Source organism: Monomorium pharaonis, chromosome 1 (genome assembly GCF_013373865.1).
Source record: "Monomorium pharaonis isolate MP-MQ-018 chromosome 1, ASM1337386v2, whole genome shotgun sequence".
Taxonomy (NCBI): Eukaryota; Metazoa; Arthropoda; class Insecta; order Hymenoptera; family Formicidae; genus Monomorium; species Monomorium pharaonis.
In genome coordinates this window covers 34,694,899-34,706,101 of record NC_050467.1, presented here as the reverse complement: position 1 = coordinate 34,706,101, position 11,203 = coordinate 34,694,899, and the positions used below count along the sequence as shown (strand labels likewise).

At 44.1% G+C, this 11,203-nt stretch overlaps 1 protein-coding gene across 1 annotated transcript; it reads right to left on the bottom strand.

Annotated features, from left to right (window-relative positions):
- Positions 1-321: 321 nt before the first annotated feature.
- Positions 322-1,635, bottom strand: LOC118647227. The gene has a single exon (XM_036291678.1). The coding sequence runs from the start codon at positions 1,633-1,635 to the stop codon at positions 322-324; it is 1,314 nt and encodes a 437-aa protein (XP_036147571.1).
- Positions 1,636-11,203: the final 9,568 nt, after the last annotated feature.

Sequence of the window (11,203 nt, the reverse complement as noted above, 5' to 3'; positions counted from 1 at the left end):
GTATCGGGCCCTCATATATCGGATTGCTTATGAATTTAGTTTTTCTACGCTTATTAACTATTACAATAATAATTACAATACTAATGATTACTATGCTTATTAGTGTTGCTGATCCCATTGGATATGCAATTGTCTCTATAAAGTTAGTATTGTTCGTTTGAGACGTTATTTTGTCCAAACTTTGGCTGAGTGCCGTTAGTTCGTTAGAGTCTTTTATAACTTTTTGTAACTGCGGTACCGACACTGGTTTTAGTCTTCTTTTATCCTCTTCGCGAAGTCGCGAGAGATTGTAGCCGGGCACGTGGGCTACGATCTGGTGTGTTATCTCTTGTTCTGGTGCTCGTAATATGACGAAGGTCTTGAGGTCAGGGAACATCCAGCATTCACTGTTATTTTGCCCGATCGATTGAGGGTATGCTTTCCTTCTTGTTGATTCGTGCAGGTTATTGTTATCTCCTGCTCTTTTGCCGTCGAAAATATCCAAGCCCTTGGCTCTGTTAGAGCTATCCAGATAGTTTCGTTTGTTACAAGGTGTCGGGTTTCGCATTTTTTATCAGTTATTTCTATGTAAGTTTGCACTTCGCAAGGTGCATTTTCTTGCACATGGTAGATAGGCTGACCTTGGTCGCACGTGTAGGTATCACGTTCTTGTACACATGTGCTTAGTTCGTGTTCTTTTAACACGAGGTAGTGGCGATCAGCTTTGTCAATTCCCAATGTTGGGTGTGTAATTTTCGCTATTGTGAATACGTTGCCATGCTCGTGTACAGGCAGTGGTATCACGTTGACGATATCGTACTCTGGTTGAGTAATCATTGGAAATTTCAGGATCGTATATACGAAGGGACTGTTGAAATATGCGCTTGTTTTTACGTATTTTACGATGGTTCGCCAGTTTCCAAGTTCTACCTTGAAAGGGAAATGCTTTTCTTTTGCCAGCTGTAGGGTGGCTTCATCCAATTCCTGGATTATTTGATCGACAGGCAGTAAGTGCGTCATAATGGTTGCATCCCGTGTGTGTGTGAGGTATTCGATGATGTCCTCCATGTCGTTGGTTAGATCCATTATTATTGCATTGATGAGTGTTAGGTATTCATTGATTTCTTCTCGTAGTAGGGTATCAGCTTGCTTTTGGCGGATTTGGTTTGCAATTTTGGCCAGTAGATTTTCGTTGTAATTTAGTGTTTGCTCGAGGGATTTCAAGTGTTCTATTGTGCCGTTTATTATTTTTAATTGATTTTTTATGACGTGGTTATTTATCCTTTGATTGTTTTGCAGCATTTTCATCTGCTCTTCTATTCTGCTTGCGTCTTCGGAGTCCATGGTCCCGAACAAGGTTTTTCCTATAGTGCCAATGGCGTTTATTAATCCTCGTTTGCTTCTAGGGTGTTCATACATGGACATTAGCCGTATCATCGTCGCCATGCCTTTCGCGTTTTCTTTACGTAGTATTATTAGTGTGTTTTGGCACATCCTGTTGGTGCTTCCTGTTGTTTTCTTGCAGTATTCTTCCGCTCGTTGGATGTACTCTTGTAGTGCGTGCCATCGATGGCTGATGCTAATAACGTCAGTCTTGATCACTATTTTCCATGTAGATTCTATTAATTGTAGTTTTCCGATCTTCTCAAAGTACATTCCTGGCTCGTGTGCAAATTTTTCAATTTTGCATGGTATGGCATTTTTTGTTTCCGCTACTCTCGTGCAGCTCCACGTGAGGAGTCCCCTGCAACGAGTGTAATTTTATTCGGGTTTTTATTTCATTATCACATTTAATTCTATCGCCGATGCGACTTTCTTCAGTCCGCGTCCGTCAGTTCTTGTCGTCTTTACGGTCTTTACATTGTGTTTCGCGTCATGTGTTTCCGAAAGCCTTTGTCTGACGCGTCTACCGTTCGTGACGGTGAAGAGGAGAATCCGGACGTATTTTTTTCTCCTCCCGTTAGTGACATTGAGTGATGACGAAGATGATTTCTTCGATAAGTTTTTTGTAGTTGACGATGATTTTGCTGTTTTGACAGCTATGGATTTGTCGACGGTGCTTCCCGCGGATGCTGAGTCTGATTCAGACTCTATTCATAGTGCTGAGACTGTAGTTTTGGTGCCACGATCTTCGGATGAGGAGGCGTCTTCTTTGCCTGAGCAACTATCCGAGGTGGACGCTTCGGCTTCTCTAGCCGATTTTATCAGTGACCTTGAGTGGGGTCACAAAGAGATTTTTGGATTGATTATTAGTTTGGACGGTGCCTTGCCCCAGGAAGGAGGGGAACCGGATATTGAGAAAGTCGACTAGCACTTTTCTTTTTCCATATATACTTTTATAGTGTTTAGTGTAGTTTTAATTAGTGAATAGTGTTTTTATTTGGGCCCTTTCTTGGCGATTTCTCTACGTACTGGTGAGTCTGTCCTTACTTATTTTTATTTTCTTTCATTCTTATGCTTCTATGAACGGTTTCAATCTATTTGCGTGTACGCGTGTTGACGTCCTGCCCTTTTTTATTGTATAATTTGCGTCTGAGTGTTTTTCAGTGATTACGTAGGGTCCCGTCCATTTCGCGTCTAGTTTTTTGGATCTCCCGCGGCGGAGAGCCTCATCATACAGGAGTACTTTATCTCCTATCTTGTATCTTATTTCTTTAGTAGTTTTATCGTAGTATTTCTTGGCCTTTTGTTTTTCTTCTTTAATTTTTTCCCTCGCGATCTGGTTCGTTGCCCTTATTTTTTCTCGCAGTTCCTGTGCGTAATCCTCGTAGTTATACGTAGGATTCGGGGTCTGCTCAGGGCTGTCGGTAGTTCGGCTTGTCTTCCGAAAACTAGCTCGAACGGAGTGAATCCAGTCGCCGTGTGGGGGGTAGTATTATACGTATGCATTGCATACGGGATCCATTCGTTCCAGTCCGTCTGCTCTTTATTTATAAAATGTCGCAGATATTCCGCTAATGTTCGGTGCGATCTCTCAAGGGTGCCGTTGCTCTCAGGGTGGTAAGCAGTGGTTTGAATTTTGTCTATCTTCAGTAACTTACACGCGTTTTTGAAGATTTCGCTTGTAAAATTTGTCCCTTGATCTGTCAGGATACATTCGGGTGTACCGTATTCTAGGACAATCTTTGTTACAAACTCCTTGCTTACCGTGTTTGCCTCTTGATTTGGAATCGGCATCGCCTTGCTGAATTTTGTCAGGTGATCTTGAAACGTTAGCAGGTATTTATTTCCATTTGCTGTCTCTGTCAGTGGTCCTACGATGTCCAGAGTGCATTTTTCGAATGGTCGGCTGGGGGTATCCGTAATTACTAACGGTATCTTGTTTCTTTTAGATAATTTGTTTTTCTGGCAGAGTTCGCATTTTTTAATATGTTTTTCTACATCTGCCGTTATTCCGGGCCAGTTATATTTTAACCGTATTCTTTTTAGGGTTCTTTCGACCCCTTGATGCCCTCCGGTGGGTGCATCATGGTATTCGTGTAATATTTGCCGCTTTTCTTCTTCCGTGTAGCTTTGCACGGTCTCATTAGTTTCGTTTTCTTCGTTTATCGTGTGTATTTGGCTGTGCTCTCCGTCTTTGTCTAACGCGAGCATTTTATCAGCCGTCTCCGTAATGTGAATCTCTCGTTTCACGTTGCGGCTCAACGCATCGGCGTTTGCGTTCGCGCGTCCGGCCTTATGTACGATTTCGTAATCGTATTCTTCCAATTTTAAACGCCACCGGATTAATCTCGATCCAGGGTCGTTTACACTGAATAGCCATACAAGGGGCTTGTGGTCAGTAATAATTTTAAACTTAGTGCCGTATATGTACGGTCTGAAATGCTTGACGGCCCATACTATAGCCAGTAATTCTTTTTCTGTTGTGCTATAGTTTTGTTCTGCACGGTTTAGCACTCGACTCGCATATGCTATGGGGCGGTCTTTGCCTATCGGTCCTTGCGATAGTACGGCTCCCACTGTGTAGTCGGAGGCATCCGTTGTTACGTTGAATTCTTTTGAGAAATCAGGATACTGAAGTACCGGTGCGGTCATTAGCTTCTCTTTTAGTATGTCGAAAGCAATCTGTTGCTCCGTGGACCATACAAATTTTTCTGATTTTTTTGTCAGTTTAGTTAGCGGCTTAGCTATCCTCGAAAATTTGTTGATGAACTTTCGGTAATATCCGGCGAGCCCTATGAAAGATTGCACGTCTTTCACCTTCTGAGGTGCCGGGAAATCTTTTATCGCCTGTAATTTGGCGGGATCAGGGGAGATTCCCTCTTCGGAGATTATGTGTCCCAGGTAATTTACTTCTTTCCGCAGAAACTCACATTTGTCCGGCTGCAGTTTTAAATTGGCTTTTCGTAAGCGCTGTAGTACTTCCTTTAGACGTTTATTATGGTCTTCCAGACTTGAGCCATAAATAACTATATCGTCTAAGTATACAAGGCATTTTAGCCCTTGCATTCCCGTGAGAACTGAGTTCATCAGCCTCTGGAATGTTGCAGGTGCATTTTTTAAACCAAATGGCATTCGATTAAATTTGTAATGTCCATATGGGGTGGAGAACGCTGTCTTTTGCTTATCGCGTTCTGCCATGGGTATTTGGTGATACCCTGACGCTAAATCTAGCGTAGTAAAATACTTGGCGTTTCCTAGTTGGTCCAAAATTTCTTCGATATTGGGCAAGGGAAACGAGTCGCCGATCGTTAGATCGTTTAATTTTTGGAAGTCGATGACTATCCGTAGTCGCGGTTTTCCGCTTGAGTCAGCTTTTTTGGGAACCACTAATAAGGGTGCATTCCACTGACTTGTACTTGCTCTGATTATTCCGTCCGTGAGCATCTGCTTCATTTGACTATTTACTTCCTCCTTGTGCTTGGTGGGGAGGCGATACGGCCGTACGTTTACCGGTGCCGTGTCAGCGCGCGTGTGGATCTCGTGTTGCACGGCGGCCGTGCAAACATCTCCGCTCAGATGGAAGACGTCTTGATAATCTTCGCATAAGCGCAGGAGGGCCTGCCGTTCCTCTGAGTTGAGGTGTTGCGTTCGTAGCAATTGTCAAATCCGCTCCTTCCGAGGGAGGTGAGATTTGTTTTTTGGTTCAGCGACCACGGTGTAAACCTCGTGAGGATTTTTCTCGCTTAAATCCTCTACAGTAACGACCGGTGTGTTGATCCGTATTGTCTTATCAGTGGTATTGATTACACTGATCGGACATGAAAAATTTTTTGGTTTTACAAGGCATCTGCCAATGTAAACCCCTGGGGCTGGTTCCTGGGCCCGTACGACTCCAGTTTTGTTTCGACTAGTCACGGCCCTTACAATTGTTTCGCTGCGAGGTTTTAACACGGCTTGTTGATGTGATTTGAATTTCAGAGTAACGTCTCTTATCGTTAACTTTTTCTGGTTATAATCGCACGTTACTTGTTGCTTTCGTAGGAAATCTAATCCTAGGATGCCATCGTATTCTAGCGGAAAATCATCCTTTACTACATACATCGGATGTTTTATCTTATGCTTGCCTAGCTCTATTGTCGCCTGTATTTTTCCTATGGTGTAGACCTTGTGGCCTGTTATCCCGACGAGGGCTATTCTTTCATGGCGAATTTTGGTTTCGCCTTTTAAATTTTTTACTTTTATTAACGAGAGTGTGGCTCCGGAATCGAATAACATGTCGATTTTTCCTGATTTGGTCTCTCGTATTGAAAGTGTGACTAAGTCGAGTCCGCTATCTTTGTGTGCGTCTCGCTTTACATGCGTAACTTGATACGCGGCGGCGGTGCCCGTCGTGCTCGAGTCATCGTCCGAGCTCTCGTCGCTACTTGCCGTATCGGCATGTTTTATCATTTTGACGGCCTTACTTGTACGCTGTTTAGCGTCCTTTTCTATTTTCCTTTTTGGCTTTGCTTCCGGGCGATCCTCGTCTTTCGGTGGAGGTCGTCCATGCAGGGTCCAGCAGTCGTTTCGGCTGTGGCCCGTTTTCTTGCAGTAACTGCATTGTTGTACTGCTGTATTTACTCGTGGCCGTCCTTCCGGTCGGGGTAATTCGAACCGGTTGGCGTATCTGCTGCTTCGGCAGTCTCTTCCGTCGTGTCCTATTTTTCCGCACTTTCCGCAACGGATGGTCGGAGCACGGTTATTGCGTTGGGCATTTGGCATATCCCGCCTATTGCCGTTGAGGCGCGTGCTTGCCCCCTTAACTTTTTCTTCTGCGCTAGCTCCTGCGATTGCTTCTTGAAGCGTGTTGTACCGTTGGGCTCGAACTAATAGCTTTATTTCTTCGTGTAGCCCTATCTGGTACTTGTAAAGGGCTTGTTCCTTGATGCTCTCAAGTATCGCCCGCTGCTGTTCTATTGTATGGTTTTTTCCTTCCTCCATGGATTCGTATAACTCCATGGCCAAGTTGTCTACTCTTTGTCCAAATTCTTGAGCGGTTTCGTTTGATTTTTGTTTCAGGGAGTTAAATTCGAGCTGCAAATTGGCGGTGCTGCGCTTGCCCAGATATTCATTTTCTAATTCCCTTTTTAACTGGTCGTAGTTTTCTATATCGCGAGTGTGGAAATCCATCATCGCCTTGCCCTTGAATTTGGTACATAGTATCGCGTCGAGGAGTATGAATTCGTCCGACGGATGTATGTTTTTCATCGCATAGGAGCTGGCGTTTAAAAATTATCGTACTCGTTCCCTCGAAGTTCCATTAATTTCGGGGATCATATTTCGCGCTTCTTTCAAGCTTAAATTGTAAGTGTTGGTCCCATGCCGATGTCGTACATCTCGGGGTGAGTGCCCATACGACAGATCTAACGCATGGTTAGTCGGTTGTTGCGTATTTCTAGCCGTTTCTCACTAGCCGCGGCGGCGGCTGTGCTTCGTGTCGGTTTCCAAGCTGGAAACGAAGCTCACGAATTTCGAATAGCAGGTCATGGAGCATCATATTCTCCATGGGATGCATCGGTCGCCTATGAATTTGTGGCGCCGTCGGTGAACTTCCGCTTTGTTCACTCAAATTATTACGGAGCTCTTGTGCTTCCTCTTCGGGTTCTTCCCGGATTACGCGAGGCGACGCATGTGGTAGGGAGCGTGTCGACGGTCCCGCTACGTCTGTCCGCGTTGGTGAACGTGTGTCCATATTGTCGTTATTTATTAGACTAAAGTCTGGTCCCTGTATCGGGAACGCGCGTTCAGTCGTGATATTTGGCGAATTTGCTCGACTATTCAAAAGTCGAAGCGCGTTATCGAATATTTCTTCTAACGCGTCTTGAACAACGTTAAGCGCTGTATCAGTGTTTTGGTCGGACATTTACGTTCAAGTGTAAGCGCGTGTGCTGAGTTCGCGTTTTATTTCGCGGTATCGTATGTCGCGTTGCGCTAGTGCGTTTGCATTCGTATGCCTTTGAAGTACAGTAGCTATCTTAACTATGTCTTTTTACGGTAATCGCGGTTACCGGGGGTCAACCGATATTTTGCTCTATTCGTGTTACAGTTTTATGTCGTCCTACGCTCGTTTCGCGTTACAATTTAATGTTTGTCGGACTTACATAAGTACGATGAGCTGCATGGTGCGGCGATCAGCTGAGCCTTGTCACGGTAGGTCTCGGCGTCGTCTCGAGTTTCACTCTTATCGCTGACGCGCTATGTACGCTCCGGCGTGGCTGGCTTCCTGGCCTGTACAGCTGATTGCTCGGTGACGCTTGGTTCCTCTTGGATCTTCCTTTTGGCAGTGCAAAATCCCACCCCTGCCACCACTGTTGTACCCCTCGTTGTGAGTACGATTTTGGGATCGCTGCCAGAGATCTCGCGAGGAAGGTATTTCGTCACATACACCGTTATTTGTCTTGAACACTTTTATTCTTGTATTCAGTTACAATGGGTAGATCGCGACCCCGCAAAGCAGAGTGTCGCGTCTATTAGCTCGTTGTCCACGACCCCGCAAGGCAGAGCGTCGTGGTTGTGTGTTTACAACAAGTTATCTCGGCGATACACGACCCCGCAAAGCAGAGTGTCGTGTGTAGTCTTAGTTTGTCTACTTCGAATTGACCCGATCCTCACCTTCTTTCGCCGGTTTATATATCCGATAATTCGGTAGTTGGATCGAAAGAAGGGGAGGATTGCGTGAGGGCGTAAATCGGTCAGTATTCCAAATTATTGCTTAGACAGCAAGTGCTGTCTAAGGAGCATTGCGCTAATTGTCGAGCGGATTGCGCGAAACCTCGCGCGATGCGCTCGATGCTGACTGCAGCTGACCGACTTACGTCATCGTGTTACTGACACCTTATCGTTATGAGTGTGTCACTCATAACAATATGGAATTCCGAAATGCATCTTAACGGATCAGGGAACTAACTTTATGAGCGAAATATTTAAGAATACTTGCAAACTGCTCAAAATTAAGAAGATATAGACGACAGCTTATCACCCTGAAAGCGACGGCGTATTAGAACGATCGCATCGAACCTTAGGCGAGTATCTAAGGCATTTCATTAATAAAGATCAGACGGACTGGGACGAGTGGATTCTGTATGCTAACTACACCTATAATACCACCCCCACACCGCAACAGGGTATACTCCCTTCGAATTAATTTACGGGCATCCCCCCGAATTACCAACAGCGCTAGCCAAGCCGCCTAAAAAGACGTACAGCTACGATGACTATGCGCTCGAGTTACGCGAGAGATTACGTGCCACTAATAGTATCGCCAAAGATAATATAAGGGATGAAAAGCAAAAGTCGAAAGATTATTACGATCGATCCGTAAAGGAAACTAATTATAAAATTGGCGATAAAATCCTACTCTTCGACGAAACGCTTCGCCGAGGGCGTTCTAAAAAATTAGACGCGCAATGGACCGGACCCTATACAGTTACCGAAAGACATTCGCATGTTAATTATACGGTAAAAAGGGGAAGACGGACAATCCGCGTACACGTAAATCGCGTTAAACCGTTCATTGAAGAATAACGCGATACACACAAAAAAAGGGGAGTAGAAATAATAATAAATAAATAAAAATAGACTCACCAGGTTGAAAACCGCCTGAGTAATCCATCCGGCACGCAATGAAATGGCACACACACACAAAAAAAGAGAGAATTAAAGGGGAACTAACTAAAGAGGGGGAGGAACTAACACTATACTTAAAACAAACACTAAACTACAAAACTAATAACTAAAGGAGGGAGGAAGTTCACGCTATCACTCCTCCGACTCCTCACCAACCCCCTCGTCCCCGAGGTAGTCTTCACGCTCAGGAGAACGATCAAGAGCACCAAAGTCACGCTCCCATTCTCCCTCAGACTCCGACACATCAACATCCTCCAGCAACCGGTCTATCATACCGGGAGACGGGGGAAAAGCGTACGGAGCACTACCGGATTCGGAGACCTCGTTCTCATCCTCACTGGAGGACACATCGCTCTGTTCCTCCTCGGAGCCCTCATACTCCGCCGCGTCCTCCACCTGATCTTCAAAGATCCCGACGATTTCGCTCTCGTCCGGAGACGCGTCATCTAGCGCAATAACCCCCGGATTAGGCGACGGGGGTGGCGACGGCGGCACTAATAACTGCATAATAAAAAAAAAATTTCTTTTCTCTCTCGTGAACCGTAAGAAATAAAAAATCTCGCACGACAGCTCGGACAAGACTGATCTTAGAACAGTCCAAGACAGTCGACCCAAAGGCAACATTAGCTGGGATAGATAAACATTACACCTCTTCTCACGCACAATTAAAGAAGAGCACGTCGACGAGATAAAATATTGCTGATTAATAAGATGCAAGGCAGTAATAATAAACTACCTTGCAGGGGACTTCTCATATGTATCTACCTGGCAACAGCAGCTCAAGGAAGCGACACGCTGTATCAAGTGGAAAAATTCACCCATCATCCGGGGATCTACTATGAAAAAATAGGTAGACTCCGACCAATAGAATCGCAATGGAAACTAATAATTAAGATAAACACCGCGTCTTTATCAAAAAGACTGACGCAAATTGAAAAATATGTACAAAAAACTGACAACTTATGTAGAATCGTCGCGGTAATGTATAAGGCTATATGCGACAGTTTTAACGCTGTCATCACAAAAGAATACCAGAGGACAAATCGACTGATCCTGCAAATAACTGACACATATAAAACGCCGACAATACAAAAACGAGGACTGATCGACGGAGTAGGCTCAATAGCCAAATCGCTATTCGGTACAATGGACGCCGAGGACAAAAAGACAATTGACGAACAACTCGCAATACTACATGACGCACAACAGTCATCACAGCACGCAGTAAAGAACTAATTAAAAATAATACAGGCAACTATAGCACACATCGACGAGACAGAAAAAACAGTACAACATAACGAGTACCTCCTCGCGAACGCAACCAAAAATCTCAAGCTAGAACTACTAGAGAGCAAACGCGCAAACAACATACAGTCAAATTTTATAATTATCAGCAGTACTGTTAGAGTTAACTCGCGATGCGGAGGACGTCTTAGATTACGTCACCCTATTAAAAAGGGATATAATGCACCCCAGACTAACGCCTATAGACCATATTATACAACTGCTTAAAGATGCGAACTCTCAACTCCCGGAAGGACTCTACTTTCCATTTAGAGCAAACCAGGAAGAATGGTCAACTATTGAATTCGCACTTGTAAGCGCATACTGCGACAGCGTAAATATATACACGATTTTGCGTTTTCCATTAATATCGACGTCAAAATACGAAATATTAAATGTGATAGCCCTACCTGTGCCAGAACATAATAACACATTCTCTGTAATAGACATCAGGTATCCGACCATAGCGATAGACGGGGATCAGCACACGTATATAACCTTACCGCGCAACGATTTACAAAATTGTATGAAGATAAATAAAAATTATCTATGCGAGCGAAATTATCCTGCGAACAGGATTAATCCACACTCCGTGTGTGAAGTCGAAACGTTTTTAGAAACCGATAAATATCACGAAAATTGTAACATTAAAAACATAGCGTCTAATCATAGTTTTTGGATAGCTTTAGGCGACTCGCACTCATGGCTATATTCCGTACAGAAAAAACAAACTGTAACATTTTACTGTAAAGACCACGGACAGATAAAGGAAGTGATTGAAAAAACGGGTAAAATAACATTGAAGAACAACTGCAAATTAATGACGGAAGACACGATAATAAAGTCTCCTAAGTTATCACACAGTACAGAAATAGAAACATTTTTACCACAA